Below are 24442 nucleotides of genomic sequence, written 5' to 3'. Positions count from 1 at the left end.
CTTAATTGTTTTAAGGGAGACATTATTTTGTATTAGTATTTGTTACTTCAAGTTTCGTACTTGCGATATTGCAATATTAGAATTTGATGCATACAATTTGATAGATGGGAGACATCAGCTAGTTTGATATTCGAGTTAATCACATCACATACACAGGCGGCAACATATTAACTTAACATTGACTGTAATAACAACACTAACTGAAAATTTGGTGAAATTTAATCACCTCGACACAGCCGAAACACATATTGCACCCACTATTACATACTCCATACGTAAAACAGTTTCACATCATTCCTAATACTTATTAAGGCCGATCAAACCACACATAAAACTGGACGTCAATCCGATCAATGAGCTTGAAATGGCAGCGCGTACCAACAACAATGTTGTTGGCAATTTTGAAACGTCGCCATCCACGTTTTACCCAAATCTTGGTGGCACTGTGGTCAAGAACAATGAACCATGAGTCTCCGTTGACGTTGAAGTAAACCGGATCTTGCAGTGATATCATCCGAATGTGGCGACGCCAAAACGCCATCGGAATCTCTAGAGAACGGGAAATGTTTGAGCTGTCCAAAGTTACAGTGAAAGTCGGGCAACCATCATCAGCTAAAACCCCGGGGTCCGGCACATACTCTTCCTCATCGGATGAGTCTCCCCCATCCGTGTCCGATGGCACATAGTCGTCTGACGTTTCCACGTCCGGAGCACAACTGTGTTCCGAGTCTCCGTATACACCTTCCTCTGCGACGTTAATGCATAGCAAAGAATTAAATACAGAGGCAACCATATATCTAACAAGATTAAAGTTGGTCTACGGGAATTGACCTTGTAAATCACTGAGTCGAGGACATCCCGTCCTCGGGTTATAGCGCTTCACATGGAATATGCCCGCATCAACCATAGTGAATGTAAGGACGTCATCGTGAATAATGTTGTTCGCGAGACGAAATTCGGCCCAACCAGTGTGGAAATGGCAACCACTCGCAATGTTCAGGAGTCTCACGGGCCAACTCCTTCCACACGGCATGACTAGACGACAGTCAAACATTAGCCGTGATCCATGTAGAGATACAAATTCTGGTGGTATGCGCTGCAAATAAACGACCCACCTACTTCAATACAACCAACATACGATATAAAACAACCAAGTACATACGAAAAAGGATGAAGAACTAACCAACTCAGTCAGGCAGTGCTCTATCGAGATTTTCTTCATGAACGAAGGAAACCGAGGGTAATCCATAGACGCAGGGAATGTTTGGTGAAATGTGGATGGGTGCTCTCGATATTGTACTAGCTTATTTAACCACCCTCAACCACAATTGTCACTGTTGCAAGACATGGACTTGATAAGCCACATCACTGCCTCAATGCATAAACGCATGCTATCAGGTGTCTATACAACAAAAGGTGCATAGTATTTGGAATTATATGCACAGAGCTTGCTTATAGAATTGGAGAAGTGATTCATCACGGGTGGAAGCTTTACAATTTGTCATGTTGTGGTCAAAGTGTATGTTTGTGGAATTAATATATCTACTACCTGCCAACATCATTTCCAATCAAAGCTAGGTAAGATAGACAATATTTATTGCTCAACCACAATTCATAAATTCCTTCGGTAGAAAAGGGTGCCCCCCTTTGTGACAAATATCATCTACAACAATTTGCCCAGCCATCGTCACGAGCCAGATTTCTATTTACACAATGAGCTTGAAAATACCTCCACAAGCAATGTTCTTCTATAGGGGTAAGTGGACCCAAGAGATGGATGCCATGCTCCTTTCGACGCTGATCACTCTGAGGACCGGACGTGAATGGGAAGATGGCAATGTGCCGGCCGAGGTGCTCCGCAATGTCCGTGATGAGATCAATCATCCTTTTGGATTGGATCTTACAACCGACGATATATCAGTGCGTGTTAAATTATTGAAGGCTAGGTTCGTGCGTTTTAAAAAATTGGTCAAGACTAACAGTGTCCAGTGGAATACTCAAGACCGAATAGTGGCCGCAACGGATGAGACGTGGAAGTTTATATTCAAGGTTCGTAGAAGCACATGTGTGTTTTTCCTAAGTCCAGAAAATGTGTGCTTTTTAATAGGAAATCATGAACGCGCATCCATTCATTAAATATAATGCACTCTGTTTGCGTAACCTTGCATGGTAGAGGGATGCTTCGGCGGCGACGTATTACTATCGTGACGAGCCAGATTTCAGCCTTCTTGCGAGTTTCTTTGGCCCGTACGACGTCAAGGTTGAAATCCCCGACGAGATGATTACAATTTCAGACAACAGTGCGGAGGTCATAGTGCTTTCTGACTCCGATGTCCCGGAGGCGCCAATGCAAAACCGGCTAATTGATTCACCCGCAATCTCTGACGAAGCGACATCACCGATGCCGGTCTCCTCAACGTTTGTTCGGCGTAAGCTCTTTGAAGCAGACAAACCAAGCTTCCATGCGCGTCCCAGTACCTCATTGCCTACTGTGTATAACACTGAAAAAATGGTCAACTTGTCGCCACCCGATGGAGAGTAGTGCGCTTCTTGGAGTCCTTCCCCGAAATAAGGTTATGGTGCCCTGAGGCGCCAACCATGTGTCGCAACCTTTTGTTTTGTAGGTCTATGGAAATGACTAGTTTTGTGGTAGGAATGGTTCAACTTATTTAATATGAAGTCTTTTAGTTTATCTAATCTTTGGGTGTGTACTGGGAAGCCTCATGTGTGTACATGAACCACTTAATCAGAACACTACTAAGCAGACATTAACAAAGAAGCTAACATTATGAAATAAGGTTCCATCAAAAACTATGCATAACAAAGTTTCATGTTCAGGTAAAGATCACAAAATAACAAAAAATGCATACAAAAGCAGGGCCATACACAAGAGTTCCCAAATGCTACTGCTGCCCGAAACAAAACCACCAACTGCTGCACCATGAAAGCAAAAAAACATTACCAACCATTTCGTCACCAAGATCAGCCTTGCAACATGTTGTCGGATTCCAATAGGTCGAAGACAAACGCTGCACGAGCAGTTTCCGGCAACCCCCGAAACAGGTCAAGTAGCTCGGGTTCTTTGACCAGCTTCTTACTCACATAGAATTGTAGCTTAAGAGATAAGCCGGGTAGACCTTTCAGTTGGTCAAAGACCTCAGCCCGCTTGTTGCTTAGATCGAACTCGTATCCTATTCTCTTCGAAATCTCGGTCAAACGATCATTAGTATCGCTGTGAAGCTGTCCCATGAGCGTTAGCACGCCGTCCATCTTGTCTTCGACCTTTCGCTTCTTCATCACCTTCTTAGTTAGTTTTTGTTCTGGACCGGACCCCGACCCAGATGCAGCCCCCACGGCATGTGGTTGACGCACCTCCGCCCCCGAAACTGTCCCGACATCAACACCAGCACCAGATCCAGGCACTCCACCCTCTGTTACAGATTGGCTGTCGTCTATCATGTCTGGAAGGATCCCGTCCGGGATTGGCTCGTCAGGAAATAGCTCTGCAAACGTCATGTGGGGGGAAATGGCCTCATCGACTGGAACTTCATTTTGTTGGCCGTATATTGTACCCTCAGCAGCAGACACGTCTATACCACGTTCACCATCCGCACGGTCCTGACCAAACACCTCCTTCCAGTCTTCGTATTGAGGCCACGATTTGTTCCTCATGTACTTCGCATGTCTGTCTTTCTGGGTACAAACATCCAAAGCAAACATATCAAGATTTATAAATGCACTGATCACTCCAGCAGTAGGCACACATAGAGAAAAAAAAACCATTTTCCAAACCCCAAAGCAAATAGCACATTACGGACCTTGCTATAAAATGAAGATTTATATAAGCAATGATCAATTCAATGTTATGAATCCTAAGCAGTAGGCACGCAGGGAAAAAAACCATTTTGCAAACCAAATATCAAATACAACTATACATACCTTGCAAAAAAGTGCCCACTGTTAATCATCGGCTTCAATTCGGTATGTACCATCCGAATTGAAGCCAATGCCACTGTGGTTTAGCATCATCTTTAGTGATCCATAACTCCTCTTCCAAGTAGTTATTTTGGAGTAGATGTGCGGGTGTGGGAGGATATCGGTATTTGGAAATTCACGCTTAATCGCCTCCCTCGCGCGTACCAGGTAACCAGAGCGAAACCCATTGTCGGATTTCCATCCATTAGCTGCCAACTCCTTTAGAGTTGCCATTAGGATCTCTTCTTCACGGACCGACCATATGCGTCTACACCTGTCAGCTTTTGAGTTCCTATTCGGATAGAAGTCGTTGCTACCTATTGCGCGAAACAACTGATGAATCTCGAATTTTTTAGTACACATACCATAGTAAACGATTACATGAATCAAGAACAACATTACCCTCTGGACTTCCTTCGTTCTCGCTAACTTCATGGTGTTGAGAGGCCATAACACCCAAAATCTACCAAGAGGCAGAAGCAACAATGCACTATAAATCCTATACAATCGCTCAAACACCAACATACCAAAAAATCAAACACCAACATTGGAGAAAGTATAAACACCGCTCAAATGAACCCAGATTTCATACAGTTTTACAGCAATAAATTCCAACGAAGGCCAAATGAACCCAGATTTCATACATTCACAGCAATAAACTTGGTTAATCATTGTAAATTAAGTGGTTCGAAGGAATGCATACCTGTCGATATGAAAATTAGGGCGAATGGCGATGGGAATTAAGTAGTTCGAATGCCTTTTGCCTGATATCTGCGAGGTCGTTCGTCACCAACGTGGTTCTCGGCGAGGTGCGGGAATGATTTGGGCGGAAACTTGAATACACTCTATTTAGGGCTGCAAGGACAAAATGGGGTATTGAGTAAAATTATGAGGACAAAACAGACTATTTAACATCTTATCATACATTTTCTATTGCCTAATCAAAGACAATAAAAGAAACCCTAAAAACAATATTAGGGCTATCAAACATCATACTCAGATAAGGCCTATCACACATATCATGCAAAACCATATAAAAAAACCCTATCTCACCCAACCCTATGTGGCCAATCAAACGAGGCCTAAAGGTAGGAGTATAATAATTATAAAAATGGTCTTTAAAATTTGAATCCTAATGGAAATGTAAAACAACATTTAAAGTGTATTAGTGAATTCATAATCATTGTCTCGATGTAGTCATAAAATTGAAAGGAATATATGCATGCATGGATATTGGATAGTGCTCTGTGTATCTTATTTTGGCCATTTCCATTTGCCTGTACAAAAATTTTCGAACAAATTTGTTATGGCAATTATTTTTATTTTTGAATGTTGAAGAATTAATATATTAAAGATTATTATAAAACTCTTTGGTGGTGTTCAGATGCTAAGATAAAATAATACTAAAATATAATGTAGCATTGAGTTGTGAGATTATTTTAGTCATAGTGGGTTAGCTATGATTAATTATCCCATGATTATCCATCTAGGATTGAGTTGGAGGATTGAATTTCATGAACAAAACACACAATTTGTGTATTTGCTAGAACAGACATTTCATGAACACAGCTTTCTTTGGAAGCCACGTCAATGTGTTTGATGCATTTATCTATATATTTTCGGTTATAGATGTGTGAGGTTTCTCTTGTTATATTAGGCTATTGACTATTTTAACCCTTGTTGCTATGGCAGATTTACATTATTTTGCATTTCTTAAGTCTATGCAGCCACATTATGGTTGACCATAAAATGATATTTTAGTAAATTTAGATATTATAGCTATTAACATTCAAATATCTCATTTAATGCTCTAATAACTTTACACTATTACCCTTTCTTATTAATTGTAGCTGTTTTTTTTATTTCATTTCGCTAATCCATTTTTTTAAATTTTCTGTTTTCAATTTTTACACTATTATTTAATTTTCAGTTTTTATCTTTTTTGAAATTAATAATAACTTATAAGTTGTGACACAATCATATTATATTTTTAAATTATCATTAAAATTAAAAATATAATGTGTTAGAATATAGAGTGCGGCAAATTTCTTCAACGATGATACCTCCGGAAGCCAACCGCAAGCAGTCCCCCACGCCCAACTCCAAGAAGCTCTAGTCGACACATTTGGGCGAGATTTGGCAACGAGTACATGATTTCATGAAGATTGTGTATTTTATTGTTTTCAATAAATTATAATTTTAGCCTTTCAAATATGTAATTTTAGTTTTAATTGTATTTTTAATGTAATATTTTTAAAAATATATATGCCCTTTTTATAAGTTTAATATATTGTTTAATTAAAATTAAATTGGTTGAGAAAAAGAAAATAACAAAAATAAATGAGATTTATGAATAGTTAAAATGAGATAAATTGCTATAATTACATACACTTAGTTGAGAGATGAAATAAAAATGATTAAAAGTGGTATGACTTTCAATAATAATTAAGGGATGACACATCACATAAATCACTTATGTGGATGTCTAGATGAGAGATTTCGAAAAAAAGAGATCATATTCGCTGACCTTTCGAAATTTAGGATTAAATACGCTGACCTTTCAGAATATGAGATCAAGGTACAAATTTTTCAGAATAAGGGATTTTTGATTTTTTTTTCTCTTTTCTTATTCATTTTACATGTTAGTTCCCTCACCATATTTATGAATTGACATAATTATCCACCTAATTTAAATTTCAATTCTTTAATTCTTCGACCAAAATACTAACTCTTCTAAATAATATGAAAACAAAATAAAAATTCTGAAAACAAAAAATAGATTAACGCTTACAGAAAACAAAATCTTCCGTCCACCCTCCTCCTCCTCCTCCTCCTCCTCCCCCCTTCGGCGCCTCCACCCTCCTTCTCCTCCTTCTCTTCCACCGCGTATCTGATACTTTTATATGTTTGCACTTGTATATGATGCAGCACTTTTATTTGTTTGCATACGCTCACTCACACACTGTCTCATTTTTTAATTTTGTGGGATTTACTTTTCTTTCTTCTGCAATACGTTTTCTTAACACATAATAAAAATCTAATCTTATGAGCAGCAGTTCATCCATTTTAGGATAATTTTTTCTAACTTTTTTGAAATAAAAATCTAATCTGAATAAAATAAAAGAAATGGGAGTAGATTATCCATGTGTCCGTAAGTGTATTTATTTTGTTTTCAGAATTTTAGAACGATGGATAGAAGAATTAAAGAATTGGGGTCAAATTTTATGGGGCTAATTTGGTCAATTTATAAATATTATGAGGGAAATAATATGAGAAATGAATATTTTGAAAAGTTTAGTATTTTTTTCGAAATCTCTTATGATTAAACAGCCTAAATTCCAAATTCAAGTGATTAAAAATTGGTGAGACAAAAAAGTAGAAATAGATGGCGTGACATGCCACCAGAAATCCACTCGCCATAATTCCAATTTCTGAATCCGATGCGATCTTCTGCCCTACAAATATCCCAATTGTTAATGTCAACCAACACCATTAATTTCTCAAAAAGATAAAAAGAGAGAGAAAATGCGCGTGAGCAACAATCTCGTGGGAATCCTGAATTTCGCAACGCTGGTGCTATCGCTTCCGATAATCGCCACCGGGATATGGCTGTCCAAGCAGGCGGGCACCGAGTGCGAGCGCTTCCTCGACACGCCGGTGATCGTCCTGGGGGTGTTCGTGCTGCTCGTCTCGATCGCGGGGCTGGTCGGGTCGTGCTGCCGCGTGACGTGGCTGCTGTGGGTGTACCTGCTGGTGATGTTCCTCCTCATCCTGCTCCTCTTCTGCTTCACCGTCTTCGCCTTCGTCGTCACCAACAAAGGCGCCGGCCAGGCGATCTCCGGTAGAGGGTACAAGGAGTATAGGCTTGGCGATTACTCGAATTGGCTGCGGAAGAGGGTGACTGGGAATTGGGGGAAGATTAGGAGCTGTTTGGTGGATAGTAAGGTTTGCCAGAAGCTGCTTGTTTCGGCCTCTACTCCACCCGTGGACTTCTACGAGGAGCGTCTCTCTTCGCTTCAGGTATTCTTGATTTGGGCATTTCGTCAAACAGATGCATAATTTAGATTTTTTTTAGATCTTGCCCGCGTTATGAATTTCTACTACTATTATACTACTTCTGCTTTACCAAATCTGATTTCTGAATTTTGTCTCGGGTAAATTAGTTGTGGATCGCGGAATTATGTTCGAGAAATCACTAACCATAGTTTGACTTTGACTTACCCTCCATTATTGATATAGGGTCTAGTCCCCAACTTTTTTCTGAAATTGTTCTTACTTTTTGGAAAAAAGGAAACATCTCTTCTATTCAAGATTAAAGGGATTGTTCCGGTCCATAATTGAAATTATGTCAAAGATTAAAGGAAATTTAATCTATTGGATTTTGTGATGTAATAGTTAGATTAATGCCGCATGTCATGTAATAATGTAGATTGTGTAGTCTAATAATCTAACGCGTTTTAGGCAAATAATGTAGATGACGTAGTCTAATAATGTATCTCGACTAATAATGTAACGCTTTTAGAGTAATAATGTAGCTCGAATATTATTATCACAACTATCCAATCTAAGGATCCAAGGACTGAGATTTGCTTTGATTTTTAACAGAATTTTACTAATTGACCATAGTGCGCCCCCAAGATTAAATGTCTAATTTTGATTCCGAGTAAAATTGGTGATAAGAATTACTCCCTCCGTCCCGCTTAAAATGACACATTTTCCTTTTTAGTTTGTCCCAAATAATACACCACCACTTTTCCTTTTTTGGTAATTTTCTCTTTCCAATTTATACACCAACCACTTTTTGGAGCATCCTTAACGCAGCAGGCCGGACTGCACTTGGGTCTCGGCCCGTGGCCTGCGGCGTTGGAGGGGAGGGAGTTGCGGCTCAAGCCGCGCTTGAGGACGCCGGAGAGTCCCGAGGCCACGCCCGGTTGTGGCCCGGCCTAGGGTTATGGGTTTTCGGGATTAAATGTCTAATTTTGATTCCGAGTAAAATTGGTGATAAGAATTACTCCCTCCGTCCCGCTTAAGATGACACATTTTCCTTTTTAGTTTGTCCTAAATAATACACCACCACTTTTCCTTTTTTGGTAATTTTCTCTTTCCAATTTATACACCAACCACTTTTTGGAGCATCCTTAACGCAGCAGGCCGGACTGCACTTGGGTCTCGGCCCGTGGCCTGCGGCGTTGGAGGGGAGGGAGTTGCGGCTCAGGCCGCGCTTGAGGACGCCGGAGAGTCCCGAGGCCACGCCCGGTTGTGGCCCGGCCTAGGGTTATGGGTTTTCGGGATTAAATGTCTAATTTTGATTCCGAGTAAAATTGGTGATAAGAATTACTCCCTCCGTCCCGCTTAAGATGACACATTTTCCTTTTTAGTTTGTCCTAAATAATACACCACCACTTTTCCTTTTTTGGTAATTTTCTCTTTCCAATTTATACACCAACCACTTTTTGGAGCATCCTTAACGCAGCAAGCCGGACTGCACTTGGGTCTCGGCCCGTGGCCTGCGGCGTTGGAGGGGAGGGAGTTGCGGCTCAGGCCGCGCTTGAGGACGCCGGAGAGTCCCGAGGCCACGCCCGGTTGTGGCCCGGCCTAGGGTTATGGGTTTTCGGGATTAAATGTCTAATTTTGATTCCGAGTAAAATTGGTGATAAGAATTACTACCTCCATCACTAAAAAAAATACTAACTTCATCCAAAAAAATAGACAAAGCTATGAATAACACAAGTTTTAATGCAGAATTGGTAAAGTAAGAGACGAGTGAAGAAAAAACGGTGGAAATAGTGTCAGTGGATTGTAGGTCCACATTTAGAATGATGTGTATAGTTAGTATTTGTTTAAATCTTTCCATATTTAGAAATAATGTTAGTGGATTGTGGGTCCACATTTAGAATGATGTGTATGGTTAGTATTTGTTTGAATCTTTCCATATTTTCAATTGGTTTAATTTGGTGGAGACCCAAAATAGTAAAGTTACCACATTTGAAACGATATGAATTTTAACGCACAATTGAAAAAGTAAGGGACAGATAGAAAAAAATGATTGAAATATTGTTAGTAAAGAATGAGACCCAACTCAATAGTGAGAAATTTTTTTCCTTAAATAGAATTGGTTAGACATCCAAAAACAAATGTGGTCTGGTTTTAAAGGTCGGAAGGAGTATTAGGGCATCCGCAGCGGCGTCTCGCTGCGGTCCCGGTCTCGTCCCGGCGAGACGAGACCGCAGCGAGACGCTGCTGCGGATGCGCCGTCTCGTCGCGTAGCTCGTGCGGGAGGGGCGGGACGCGGGCTGTCTCGTTGGCCACGTGGCGAGCAGCGGTTGGTGCATGACGCCCACTCGCCGACTGTGTGAGTGGGCGTCGATTTAGGCTATTTTTAATTATTTTTTTTAAAAAAATCTGAATTAAAAAAAAATTCGACCGTTATTTTTTTACCGTTATTTTTTTATTTTTCTTTTTTCCTACATTCATCTATAAATAACACTACTCTCACAAACAATATATCATCTATTTTTCCTCTCCAATTTCTACAAAAATGTCCATGAAGGAAACTCCGGCGGAGTAGTTTTTATAATTTAAGGGTGTAATTTTTAATTTCTAGAATTATGTCTTTTTTTTATTTTTTTTAGGATTTTAAGTATGTGGTTTTTTTTTTTCTTGGGATTTTAATTATGTGTACCTTTCCATTTGATGTTCCTTTGATTTCAGTCAGGTTGCTGCAAGCCATCAAACGACTGCAACTACCAATATGTGAGCCCAACAAACTGGACCCCGAGTGCAACACCGACATCCCAGAATCCAGACTGCGCCAAATGGAGCAACGATGTGAACAAACTGTGCTATGACTGCGACTCGTGCAAGGCCGGGCTGCTGGATAACATAAAGAGTGACTGGAAGAGGGTGGCTGAGATCAACATCGTATTCCTGGTGTTCCTCGTGATCGTCTACACGGTGGGATGTTGTGCCTTCAGGAATAACAGGGACGGCCATTCATGGAAATGATACCCTTGATTTGTTGAAAGAAGGGTCGCAACTTCTTGCTTCTTGTTGATTTTCTTAGGTGTGTACAGTGCATTTTTCTATCTTTGGGTTTATAATACTCCCATTTTTAGACCATGGTATGTTGCTCTTATTCTATTACGTACTACTCCCTCCGTCTCATTCAAAATGTCTACTTTTCTTTTTAGTTTGTCTCGTTCAAAAGGTCTACTTTCAATATTTGAAATTAAATTTCTCTCTCTCTTCATTAAAATATTCAATTACTTTTTCCACGCTACTTTATCACAACTAAAACTCCATGCCAATAAAAAAATATGGCCATCTTGAGTGGGATAGAAGGAGTACTGTTTTATGAGTTCATTGTGCACATTTCATTCTACTATATAAAACTCTAGTTTTATGCAGATATATGTGCAACTTTTTCATGTATGAGTACTTCAAATCCCATGTTCAACATTAGCGTCTGAAATTCTTCCAATTCATTCGCACTGCACATGCAACCGATCTTTCACAAACGACCAATATGTACAACCGATCGACGCTTTCTTTAAGTCAGTCGAGCACAAGATAAATCTGGCTAACATAAGTCACTTTGGATAGACAAGTAGTAGCCCTGCCCATATCAAAGAGTCAAGGCAATTGACAATGACATTATTATCATCATTTCACAATAAAGAATGCCACGCCAAATCCAAAGATCATGCCCTTCTATCCAATATATGTGCATACAGAAGCGAAGCTGAAATGCAATTGCTACCCAACAGATTTGCAAAAACAGTAAATTTCCATAATTGAATCTATTTAGGTGATTATAGATTAATTAGTTCGTGCTTTAACTCACATATGAACACACTTAATCGCAAATGGGAAATTGTATCCTTAATCATGAATTTTACAGTCACAAATATACCCTCTCCATCCCGCCATAAACGATGCACTTTATATGTACACGGGATTTAACAAATTGACATTTAAAGTGTTAAATGGAGAGAAAGTAAAATATGTGAGATATAAAGTTAAATGTGAGTAAGTGAGAGAAATGTATTACTCCCTCTTTCCTAAAATATGTGAGATATAAAGTTTTAGAAAATGATATTTAAAATAGTTAAAATGGAGAAAAAGGGAAATAAAAGAGAGAATAATGTACGGACATTGGAGAGTGAAATCATAATAAAATATAAAAAAGACATAAAATAATATTTTACAACACTGCCATCAATTGTAATTTAACTATTCCTATCCTATTACATGAGATAATCAAACTAAGAAATGATAATGTGGTCAAAACATTTTAACATTAAATGAGATTTTATTTTTGGTAAAGTAGTAGAAAATTAGAAATCAAAAAGTGATTGAGAGAAAAAATCTTGTCAAAAATAAAAATAAACTAAGATAAATAAGAAAAAAATATTTTAATGGCCTAATAAAAGTATTATCCATTGAAATGTCATTTATAGATAATGAATATAACAAAAATACGGTGATGAAATGTGGGACATGATTCGGTCCCATTTTTTTTATAAATTATTATAATATAGTACCATTATTCTTTTATGACAATGAAGTAGCTGTCAACCTTTTACTGTGCACATTCAGCCATAGAAATTCCATCACCAAAACCAAAAGGCCAAAATATCATCTTATTACTATGCTCGACTTTTTGAAATTTTGAACCATCTCTTGTTTTCTTTATTGATTCGTCATAACAAAAATATCTATGTGGTCAAACATCCTACAGTTATTACTCACGAGATGAATGGTCTTTTTCTAATCTTATGATAAAATTGTTTCAATGAATCTTGTACTTGGAAAGAAACAAAGTGGTGCAAATTTATTGTTTCCTCTCTTCGTCCACCATTTAAAGAACCATTTTGTCATTTTGGTTTGTCCACGATTATAGAACCATTTACTTTATTCCACTTTTAACATGAGGACTCCACATCCTACTAATTTTTTACACTCACAATCCAATATAAAACTAATACTTTAAATGAGTCCACATTCCACTCACTTTCTCCATTTACTTTTCTTCACAAAGTCAAACAATTTCTTAAAACCTGTACCGAGTCAAAATGACTCTTTAAATGGTGGACGGAGGGAGTATTATTCAAAAAAATTTCATCCCATGTTCAATCTTTGAGGGGTTTAATTTGAAAGTAATTTCACTGTAACCATTCAAAACTAATAAAGTAGTTATCAGTTAGAGGCCATGGTTAGTAAACTAGTTATCAGTTAGAGGCCATGGTTAGTAAACTGCACTACTCCCTCTGTCCCATGTTACTTGCATTATTACTTTTCGGCTCATCACAAACTACTTACATAGTTTAAGTTAGAATTAATGTATTTAAGGAATATGTTAGATTAAGTTAAGAGCTCCTTTATTAAGTAATGTTTCATCACACTTAAAATTTTAATTTAATTACACTAAAAAATCAATCCCAAATTTACGGCCTAAAATGAAAATTGCGAGTAACATGGGACGGAGGGAGTATTAGTTTACGAGTCGTCTTAATTAGACTAACAACTAATTAATTACCTTAATTGATTTACTTTAAATTTGTAACATAAAGAGCCAAACTTTACATAAATAAAGATAGTATCTCTCACACACACGGAAAAACATGCGTGCGCGCGCGCACACACTCTCTACAATCTATATACTCTTTGTATAAGTGAGACGTATTTCTTTTTTAGTACATCCCAACTTATTATCTTATATCTCTTACTTTATCTTCTTTTCTATATTATTCTCTCTTTCCTTTTTTTACTTTATTCTCTATTTCTTTTTCTTACTTTATTCCGATTCTCACTTTATTCTTTTCCTCTTGGTCTTACTTTATTATTAATAAATTTATTAACTAAACATCACTACTTTAGTAAAGAATCAGATTCATTATGGGGTTTTCTACTTAATTTGTTACTACTATCAGTCTCTTTCTGTGCAAAGCAAAACACCATACATTCTCTCACTGCTTTTTGTTACATGAAATAATGGATGCATGTAAATTTTCCTGGCATATCCACATATTTGCATGCATCTATTGGTTTAATTTACATTTTCACCACTCAACCCTACATTCTACAAGCGAACAAGTTATCCCCCGTCCCATAAAAATAGTCTTCTTTTAATTTTTTAGCTGTCAAACAAAATTAGTCATCTTCTACTTTTATAACTTTTTTTTTCTTATGTGGTGGGTCTCAGTATTTCTACATCTCTCTTACTTTACCAATTTTGCATTAAAATCCGTGTCATGCCCAAAGTCTCTATTTTTATGGGATGGAGCACGGAGGGAGTATTGGACAGTGAAATTCTATTTCATGCCAAAAAAAGGAGTTATCTTAATGTAACAACTTATTATTCAAAGACAAATCCATTCCTTTTACATACAATATGATTCTCCAGGAGCTTTCAGTCAGCCCCAGAAAAGTACTTTCAACCAAGCAACACTTTTCCTGTGCTAGTATACAGTATACAAACATTACAAGGAGTGATTTTCCAGATCAAAACTCATCTCTCTTCATCAAGACTATATTTTTGTCACTTTTAAATATGAAAGACTCAAGCTGCACGCGTGATACGATGCAAAACGCTGTCACAAGAATCCATGGGAGTAATACAAGGACCTAGAGTGCGCCAACGAGGGCAACGGAGCAGCTGAAGAGTTTGAATGCCGCACGCTTGAGCCTTCCGTCGTGCAATTCCATTTACCTAAATCTCCACTGATTCCCTTGGAAGGTGGAACCATTGCGGCAACCATTGGAGATCCATTGAAGGACTGATGATTCACCCTCATCTGGCTGGGGAAAGGGTTCACATGCCTCGGCTCAGCAGGAAACAGCGTTGGCTCCATGTTTAATGAGCAATGTGCTGCTTCGACCCCTTCGCCTTCAGGTGAGTCATCTATGACGATTATTTCCTTGCGTCTGCCACCACAAGAATCTGCCACCACAAGAATCTGCCTTTTGCGTACTGACTTTCTCAATATCACACGTTTCTGGTCTGACCAAACCGAACCCACGGCCGTATTCATGGGTGTTCATGGTCGGATACATGGCTGTTGACTGATGACAAGACGACCTATAGTTTGCAGGCGCGTGGCCTTGCATGTTGTCAAACATGGGAGAAGGGACTGGAGATAACATGTGGTGAAAGGAGTTGGGCTGATTATGTCTAATTCTGGCATTTTCAACGCATAACCTCACACTGGGATGCTCTATCGTCATACTCGACTGGCTAGGCAGATTATCATCTTTACTTACCACCATTAAGTTTTTCCCCATTAGTCTCAGGACAGGATTTGATGTAGAGGGACTCGGAAACTCACAATCTCGGAACATTGTCTCGGGATGATGAGTGTAACCTACGGGTGAATTTGCCACATCTTTCCCCATTACAGGTAGAGGCGGCTCCTTCTCAGAGAGTGCTTCAGCTCTTACATCGATGCAGTGGATTTCATTCTTGGCATCATAATTAATCTCCTTTTCCTGGGCAAGAACTGAGAGAGGAGTCATAGTCCGCCGCCTTACAATTTGCGACTCGTGATGATCCATAGAACCACCGTGCAGCGAGGCAATATCCTTCCTAGAGCAACAGCATGGCTGGATATTCTGGACTACAATATTCACTTCAGGTAACATCAAGTTGGCCTTCGTCTTGACAGAGTTAAGCTCTTTTTCTCCATTAGCAATCTGCCCGAATGAAGAACCTTCAACTACAGGATTGTTCCTGTCTTCTGTGACGTTAGGGGTGGATAACGAACTAGATCTTCCAGCAATGGAATTTGACACTGTTGACATTGCAGAAACGGGAGAATCCGATGAATCCATATCAACAACTTTGGGCCCATCATCAGAAGATTGTATCCTGCAAGTGGTCAGCGCCGAATGTCCCAATAGTTCTTCTGAGCCCATACGCCCAGGACTTGGCAAAAAGGAGCCCAGTGGTCCCGGTATGGGAATTGGATCTACATCAACAAAGTAGTTTCCTTGTGCTTCATCACCATCCATTTCCGTTAGCTCGCGACAATCATGAGTAACCAAGTTATTGCCAACATTGTCTGCACAAAACATCTCTTGGTCTGCATGGAATACTAGCTCACTTGGGCAATGACCATCATATGCTTTCCTATAATATTGTGAAACGGATTCAACATTTGAACCAGATAGTCCAGGGAAAGCCGAATCCAAAGATTTGCTAAAGGAAACGAAAGCTTCTCTTTCAGTTTCAGCCGGCTCACAAACAATATCATCTATCATTTCAGCCTCTTCTTCTTCTAAGACACTGGATGTATCAATTGGAACACTGACACCGATACAAGAATCAATTTTTTTCCCAACATCATGACTATCAAACTCATGTGATGTCTTAGAGCCGTTAGACGTCATCTCTCTTTCACCTGTGTTAAAAAATCTCCCTATTCTCCTACGATGTTTTAAAATCCTAGTTCTATTGATTGATGGATCGTCACAGTTCTTTTCCATTAGAGTTGCAGTCTCACCCACCAGATTATTTTCTGCATGAAATATAGGCTGTGAGACTACTGCCTCGTCATCTGATCGAGAAGTGCAATGCAGCCTAGGGTTCTTGAAAAATGAAAGATCTCCCCCCAAATTCTTCTTCAGTTCTGCACCAAATGCATGCCGCCCAGGCAACAGCTTTGTCTTCAAGGAAGAAAATTTCTTACCTCCTGATGACATTGCACGCCCCGACGACATTTTTCTTGGATGTGTAGCTGTCTTGCTTTCAGAAGAAAGAGTACGATACTTGGAGATGCTTGGGCCAACAAAAGAGCTATCCTTTTTCACAGTTGGACTGCTGCGTATCCCAGTTCTCTTAGTACTGTGAGAAGGGGTGTGACTTTCTGCACGATTTGGAGGATCCACAAGGTGATCATGAACTGATGTGCTGACTTTTCTCGACTGCTTAACATTGAATTTGGAGGACATCAAATGATTTTTCTTTTCAGTCATTTGTTCAGATCTGGCCGAGGGAATTCCAGGTCCCTTTCTTAAACAAAGTAGTTCTGTCCATCCTTCAACAGATCTGCAAAAGTTTTCCTTTCTTTTGAGGACTTGAGGAGGTAACACATGATTTTCATCGGATGAAATTGAGGATATAGGGGCACTATTTCCTCTATCACCAAGTGACGAAACACTTTTTTTATCTGGACACTGATTTTCAAGCTCAAGATTGATCTTCTTTTTTAGACCAGTACGCTTGGAGCCTACCCACTGTTTAATCATTCCAAAATCGTCGGACTTCATATGCTCAGATGCTGTGCGGGACTTTGTAGGATCATCCTCCTTCTGACCTTCAGAGGAATATACCTTCGGATGATCATCACTAACCTATGAACAAAATGTGGCAAATTTGAAGCGAGAGATAACAAAAATATCAAACATTTGATACATACAGTATGAAAGTCTTAAGTACTTTGACTCCACTAAACTATGATCTAGTTACAATTAATATAGATGGAATATATATGGCAGAATCGAATGAAGACATGATATAATACCTCAGTCTTGGGATAGCAATTTTTCGGACCATGTGGAGGGCAGTCGGAAAGCTGATCAGGAATGGGAGAGCAGCTTCCTTGGCCATCAACAGAATTCTTCTGAAGATCAAGTCTCTGGACAGTATGCTTCTTTCTCTTCTTCCTTTTCTTCTTCTTACTCAAAAGCAATTGGTTTCCTTTATCTCTTTTGACCAACTTGCATCCTCCAGAATCATTAACATTTGTCCTTGAAGGAGGGTTGTTGAGCTTGGATAGAATTCGAAGTTTAGTACCACTTGAGTCAATATACACAGCACCTTCCTGGTTGAGGTTATCAACTTCAAGTGGCAAATTTGTTTTCTTATTCTCCTCCTCCTCACCGGGCACCTCCAGATCCTGAGGTTGAAGAAGGCCCTTATTTGAAGCCCAGTTTGTTCCATTTCTTTTATCAAGATCCTCCAGTGTACAGCATAGCGCTGTTTCATATATGTCTGCCATCATTCTTGTTTTCCTTGGTTTTATTCTATGCTTGATCACTTTAGAATTTGTCGTCCATTTGATCATGGACTCACCAGAAAGGCATTGATCTATGTGGGCATTCAAAGTGGTGTTAGAAGATGACGAAAATGTCTTGCACACGGGGCACACTTTTGAAGCCATTGTTTCTGTAACCACAGCAGAATCTTCGATTGACCTTGGTTCAGAAATATTTTTTAACTTGACAACCAATCTGCACTTTTTAACTGGGCTTTGAATGGAACTTTCAGCCTTCTTGGACTCTCGAACTGCACACCCGGGCTTCTCACTCAACAGATATCGAGCTTCTGGTCCCGAGCAATTATTTCTAATTGGGGGAACATAATTTACATCAGAGCATGATTGGCTCGTTGTGGTTGATGGGAATTCTTTATCCTCTTCACATTCACTTGAGTTGATGTTCTCAATGTTCAGAGCTGGCCTTTTGCGAAAACCATGGTCACACGACCGAGGATATTTCACATCAGAATACCTTAAACTATCAACTACACGTTGTTGGTCTATAGTTGGGTTTGTCACAGAACCCAGAGAATGGAAAGGAGGCAATACATCCTTCACTCCATGCTTCAAACAAAGCTGCAAATTCTTCTGAGAGAATGGCCAGTTATTCTTGATATCTTTGTCCCTTGTATTGAACACATAATCCCTGCAGCAAATAATGCAAGTCGTCAACGCTTAAACCATAATTTAGCAGCAATTTCCATCAGAGAAGAGATTGTCAAAAACCCCTAACATAAATACAAAGGCCTAAACTTAGCAAACAGAAACACCACTAGAAAAAAAATATGAACACAAAATAGTTCATCTTATCAAATTGCTGGCCAAGGAAATGTGAATATCCCAAGCAGGTTTTTATCCCAAATTACCACAGCATAAAATGACCAAAAATATAGTTTTGCCCGAATAGAGGTGTTCAAAATTGACTAACAACAAGAGAACAAAAGGCTTTACATAGACAGAGAAGGCCCTCAAAGCCAAAACCTGCCAACATAACAACATAATCAACACAAAATTAGAAAGACAATCTACATGTCTCTATGAAGAAGCCCACAAATGGATCAATCACAACCAGATCATTTGATGCTGGTCGGATCTAAAAACCCCCCAAGAAATAGCATGACCATGAGAGAGGAGAAGTTTTAAAACAGAGATTAAGCAAGTTTTTACCTTATGGAGAAGTTGGGAGGTGGGTTGTTGTAATCAAGGCCTGGCTTGAACAGATCTACCCCTAGCTGGTGCTGATTATTATCAGATGCCCTCTCATCACTGCCACAGAGATCTGAAGGAGGGATTTCAGTGGATAACATCTGCTGCTAATCCTATCCTTCTTGTACTCTCGCAAGAACTTCTTCTTCCCTCTCTCTAACAACAGTAGGCCGCGCCTCCGGTACCCCACCACCGCAGAATTAAACAAACCCCACTTCACCAAAGGTGTAAAGATCTCACCTTTTTCCACTTAATCCATCAGCCCTGCAAGGAAAACATACACAAAAGTTTGAAGAAATATTTTCAGATGGGAACAGTAGATTCTAGACTCTCTCTTGCGATGTCATTTTATGTGGTGGAGAAGAGTAATTGGAGAGTGATATATGGCTCAGTTGAAGTTGGAAGCTTGATTGAGCAAGAAAAATGCCAAGTTTTGGGGGATTAAGTAAAGATGAGACCCTAATCAATCGTCATTTTATGTGGGTAAACCGAGACAAAGTAGACGAATTTGGTCAAGCTTTTGTCGATGGAAGACAAGTTCAAAGATTTTCTATGGCGGATGAAATTAATTTGGTAGAGAAAAGCAGTAGCAAAACAAATCCGGCATTGACAGAAGAAGATGGACTAGATTGCTTCCACAAAAGGGAAAGACAATATTTCTAAACAAAAACACCCAAAATCAACTTGAACTATAGATCATAAAATCACAGAAATAGTGAAAAAAGATGGGCCTAAGGTGAAGGCGGAGAAAGAAAATCAGGAAACCCTGAGCAAGAAAAGAAAATTGAGCAGGAAATTAGGTACACACCTTTATTAGGTTTGTAAGTGTTTGAGAGGGCAGGAAAAATGGATGTGGAAATGAGGTAATCGGATGCATTATAGAGGGGTTAATTATACAGAAAACACTGAAAGAGATGCTAATAGAAGAGATGAGAGAGAAAGAGAGAGATGAGTGTTTAATTGTGAAGAGAAGAGAGGAGGGGAGAAAAGTGGGAGCAGCTCCACCCACTCACACATCAAAAGGGGAATCAGGTTCTTCTCTTCACCTCACCCTCTGTGAATATGCGTGAGACAAGGCAGTATATTATAGGAAAAAATTGAAATATTGAAGAGAGAGAGAAACGAGCCGTCATAGTCTAAACAAAGCTGTCCTATCCTCTATACCTACCCTACATACAGGTTTTTCTCCATGTCCTTAATTATTTAAAAGCATGTATCATCTAATTCCACCGTAAAACGGACGTGCCAATAGCCCCGTCCCAATTTTTATTCATGGCCCCACTTTTGTTGTTTATAGCCCCAAAATTTTATATCAAGTCCCCAAATTTTATAATCAACTTTCATTTTATAATGTTTCAAGTAATTATGAACAAATTTATTGGACTATACGTAATTAGAAGAACACGACAATACGAAGTAGAATTAAAATTAAAACTAAAATTAAAATTAAAATTAAAATTAAAACTAAAATTAAAATTAAAATTAAAATTAAAATTAAAATTAAAATTAAAATTAAAATTAAAATTAAAATTAAAATTAAAATTAAAATTAAAATTAAAATTAAAATTAAAATTAAAATTAAAATTAAAATTAAAATTAAAATTAAAATTAAAATTACAATTACAATTAAAGTTACAATTAAAATTAAAATTAAAATTACACACTAAATTAAAATTAAAATTAAAATTAAAATTAAACACTACATTTAATCTAGTACAAATCACTAACATGTTTACACTGCGCCACCACCTCCCCTACGTGCCCACACTTCTTCAATCAAATCGGCCTGCAGTGTGTTATGTGATGTGGTCCTGCGCATATCAGCGAAGCGTTGGATCAAATATTCATTGCTCCGTGGTACGCCCATCTGGATCGGCGCGGAGGCAACACCGTGACTTGTACTTGCGCCCTCTTCCTGCGCCCATCGCTCTGCCGCAAAGCCTTCATAGATGGGGTGTAGTGAGAGAAATTTTTATAGATGTAGAGTTGGAATGGTATGAAAATAATGAATGGAGTGGGGTGTATTTATAGGTGAATTGAAATGTTAAAAAAAAAATTTAAATCGGCTATAGCCGCGGCGGTCGGTGCCGCCACTATAGGCGTCGCGCCTATAGCCGCGTCCGCCCCCATTTCACCGCGTCCTCGCCCCGGAGTCGGCTGAAGCTCGTCTGCCCCCTACCGCCCCCATTTCGGTGTCCGCCCCGCGGGCGGACAACTTCTCCACTATAGCCCGCCCGCCCTCCGCCCCAACCCGCGGCTATAGCCGCGGGCTCCCCATAGTGGATACCCTTAGGGTGTCCACTGTAAAGCGGACACCCCAATAGCCTCACCCCAATTTTTGTCTATAACCCCAGTTTTTTTGTCTATAGCCCTAAAATTTTATTTCCGCCATTATAGTGGACACTTCCAATAGCATCAAAATTTTATAATCAATTTTCATTTTAAAATGTTTTTAGTTTCAATCAAGTATGATTAAAATCATCCCAATGTAAATAATTAGAAAACGAGGTAATTGGGGCCGAATAATCGTTATATTGCAAAATGGTAAAATTATACAACGAGTAATTAAAATAAAATACAACTAATATTTTCGTCGTATTAAAGTACAGGAAAAATTATACAACGAAAATTTAATCTAGTGCAAATCACAAAGGTGTTCCCACTGCGCCGCCACCTCCCCTACGTGCCCACACTTCTTCAATCAAATCGGTCTAGAGAGTGGTATGTGATGTGGTCCTATGCATATCAGCGAAACGTTGGATCAAATATTCATTGCTCCGTGGTACGCCCCTCGGTATCGGCGCGGAGGCAACACCGTGACTTGTACTTGCGCCCTCTTCCGGTGCCCAACGCTCTGCCGCAAATCCTTCATCTTCTATTATCATATTATGCAATATGATACATGCTAACATAATATTTGCGACATCATCTTGGTGCCAAACTCGTGCCGGGCACCGTATAATGGCCAAACGCGATTGGAGGACACCAAAAGCCCGCTCAACATCCTTCCTAGCACCCTCTTGTTTGCGCGCAAAATATTGTTTATTCGGTCCAACCGGTTGGCGGACAGTCTTGACGAATACGGGCCACTGCGGATATATCCCATCTGCCAAATAGTAGCCCCTACTGTACTGCCTGCCGTTGGGTACGAAGCTGATTTCTGGACCCTCTCCCCGACACTCATCGTTGAAGAGCGGCGATGACTGAAGAACATTGATGTCGTTGTTCGAACCTGCCACATCGAAATACGCATGCCAGATCCGCAAACGATAGTCCGCAACGGCTTCCAAAATCATCGTTGGATGTTTGCTTTAAAATCCAGTTGTGAACTGGCCTTTCCATGCCACGGGGCAGTTCCTCCACTCCCAATGCATGCAATCGATGCTTCCTAACATTCTTGGGAACCCGTGGATCGAACCGTGCATATCCAGGAGGCTCTGACACTCATCAGGGGTGGGCTTCCGTAGAAACTCCCCACCAAAAATTTCCCGGATCCCCTTACAAAACTGCCTAAGAACCGTGAGGCCAGTTGTCTCACCCATCTATAGGTATTCATCGAACATATCGGCTGGTCCGGCGTAGGCAAGCTGCCGGAGTGCAGCGGTACACTTCTGTTGCGTAGACAGCCCGATTCGGCCCGCGGCATCACGCCGGAGGGTGAAGCACCGGTAACGCTCCGCCAAATTCGTCGCTATATGGTTGAACAGCCGTAGCGACATCCTGAATCTCCGGCGGAATATCTCGGGTGGATAACTGGGGTTATCCACAAAGTAATCAACCATTAGACGCTGGTGCGCACCGACGTGGTCTCGTGGGATGGTCCGCCGATGAGTAATCGCATGAGGGATCGAAGCCTCCGCCTCCTCCGCCAAGCGCGCCGTATCCTCCTGTGCGGCCTGGTGTTGCACCTGTTGAATCAGAGCATTCCACGTGTCTCTCCACAAATTGTCCATTTCTGACCATAAAGTCTAGTGAGAAAAATTTTTAGTGATGAAGAGTTAGAATGGTATGAAAATAATGAATGGAATGGGGTGTATTTATAGGTGAATTAAATTGAATTTAAAAAAATCGCCGCTTATAGCCTCCTGGGCACCGCTCCACTATAGGCGCCCCGCCTATCCGCCGCGTCCGCCCCGGAGTCGCCGCGTCCTCGCCCCCCGTCGCCGCATGCCTGTCCGCCCCCTACCGCCCCCACAATCCTCGTCCGCCCTGGGGGCGGACAACACCTCCACTATAGACAGCCCCGGGACCGCCCCCGCCGGGGCTATATGCGCGGCTGTCCCATAGTGGACACTCTTAGGCCATTAGCAATGGGGCGCCTTAAGGCATGCCCTGTGGCGCGCCCTATATGTTATACTATTGTTTTGTTAATTAATTTAAATGTTTTCAAATATGTAATGTAAACTAAATTAAAAAACACAACGATTAACTAAAAACAGGCGAAGATTGCATTCATTAAACAAAAGTTACACGATTCGAGTTGGCTAATCTACCCAATTCCCAACTTCTGGCACAGCTCATCGATCACCCCCCGGAGATATTCGGCTTCGGCGGGGTCCGTGCACTTCTTGAGCATTTTGTGCGTCTACAACAACGTCTTCGCCATCAAGGCTGTTGCCAACTGCTCGTACGCGGCGGCCGCCGAAATCGGGGTCGGGAGCGGGAGCGGGATCGGCAATGGGGCGGCGGCGGTCGAGGATGATGTCACCGCCGCCTTCCCCTTGGCCTTCGCAGCCTTGACGCCTATGGGACGTAGGGAGGACATCGGTGTGCCGGAACTCTCAATGTCCTCGTACGTCCGGTTGAGGTCCACCTGACGAGTTTCGCTTTTGCTGCTCGTGTAACCACCAGCTTCGGTGGTCTTCGTCCTCTTTGTCGCCCCGGTGTGCAGAATCCCGCCATGGAACTTCTGCTTGTCCCTTAAGAGCGCTCAGATGGCCTCGTGTTTGAACTCGCCGTACAGGGACTGGAACGACATCAGCGCTTTGGAGCGCACGTCGCTCAAGCTCTCGCCGCTTCCCTGCGCCCTCGTGCTCTTTTCGTACTCCGACGAGAACAGGTTGATTTGCTTCTTCACCTGGTCCCAGTGCTTGCGGAGCTGCTCCCGTTGGTGCTTGTACGCGCTCGGTGGCTTCGCCGCATTGTAGAGCTCGACGATGCGCTCCCAGTACGCCATATGCTTCTGGTTGTTCGCGAATATCGGGTCCTCCGATATCTCCACCCAA

The 24442-nt window shown here is 40.5% G+C and overlaps 3 protein-coding genes across 3 annotated transcripts; 1 reads left to right on the top strand and 2 right to left on the bottom strand.

The window, feature by feature from the left end:
• Positions 1 to 307: 307 nt before the first annotated feature.
• On the bottom strand, positions 308 to 1249 carry LOC121752818 (B3 domain-containing protein Os03g0212300-like). The gene is made up of 3 exons (XM_042147906.1): positions 1184 to 1249; positions 832 to 1096; positions 308 to 747 (listed from the first exon to the last, which is right to left on the bottom strand). Exons 1-3 carry the CDS (start codon positions 1247 to 1249, stop codon positions 308 to 310), a joined length of 771 nt encoding a protein of 256 aa, XP_042003840.1.
• A 6084-nt stretch (positions 1250 to 7333) lies between these two features.
• Positions 7334 to 11164, top strand: LOC121750538 (tetraspanin-8-like). The gene is made up of 2 exons (XM_042145086.1): positions 7334 to 7995; positions 10687 to 11164. The coding sequence occupies exons 1-2, from the start codon at positions 7501 to 7503 to the stop codon at positions 10978 to 10980; spliced, it is 789 nt and encodes a 262-aa protein (XP_042001020.1). The 5' UTR covers positions 7334 to 7500; the 3' UTR covers positions 10981 to 11164.
• A 3147-nt stretch (positions 11165 to 14311) lies between these two features.
• LOC121751418 lies at positions 14312 to 20350 on the bottom strand. The gene is made up of 4 exons (XM_042146154.1): positions 20026 to 20350; positions 19179 to 19481; positions 17496 to 18657; positions 14312 to 17325 (listed from the first exon to the last, which is right to left on the bottom strand). The coding sequence occupies exons 2-4, from the start codon at positions 19316 to 19318 to the stop codon at positions 14875 to 14877; spliced, it is 3753 nt and encodes a 1250-aa protein (XP_042002088.1). The 5' UTR covers positions 19319 to 19481; positions 20026 to 20350; the 3' UTR covers positions 14312 to 14874.
• Between the last annotated feature and the right edge of the window lie 4092 nt (positions 20351 to 24442).

The sequence above is a fragment of the Salvia splendens genome, chromosome 10 (assembly GCF_004379255.2).
Source record: "Salvia splendens isolate huo1 chromosome 10, SspV2, whole genome shotgun sequence".
Lineage (NCBI taxonomy): Eukaryota > Viridiplantae > Streptophyta > Magnoliopsida > Lamiales > Lamiaceae > Salvia > Salvia splendens.
The sequence above is the reverse complement of the archived record's forward strand: the minus strand, read 5'-3'. Positions and strand labels throughout refer to the sequence as shown.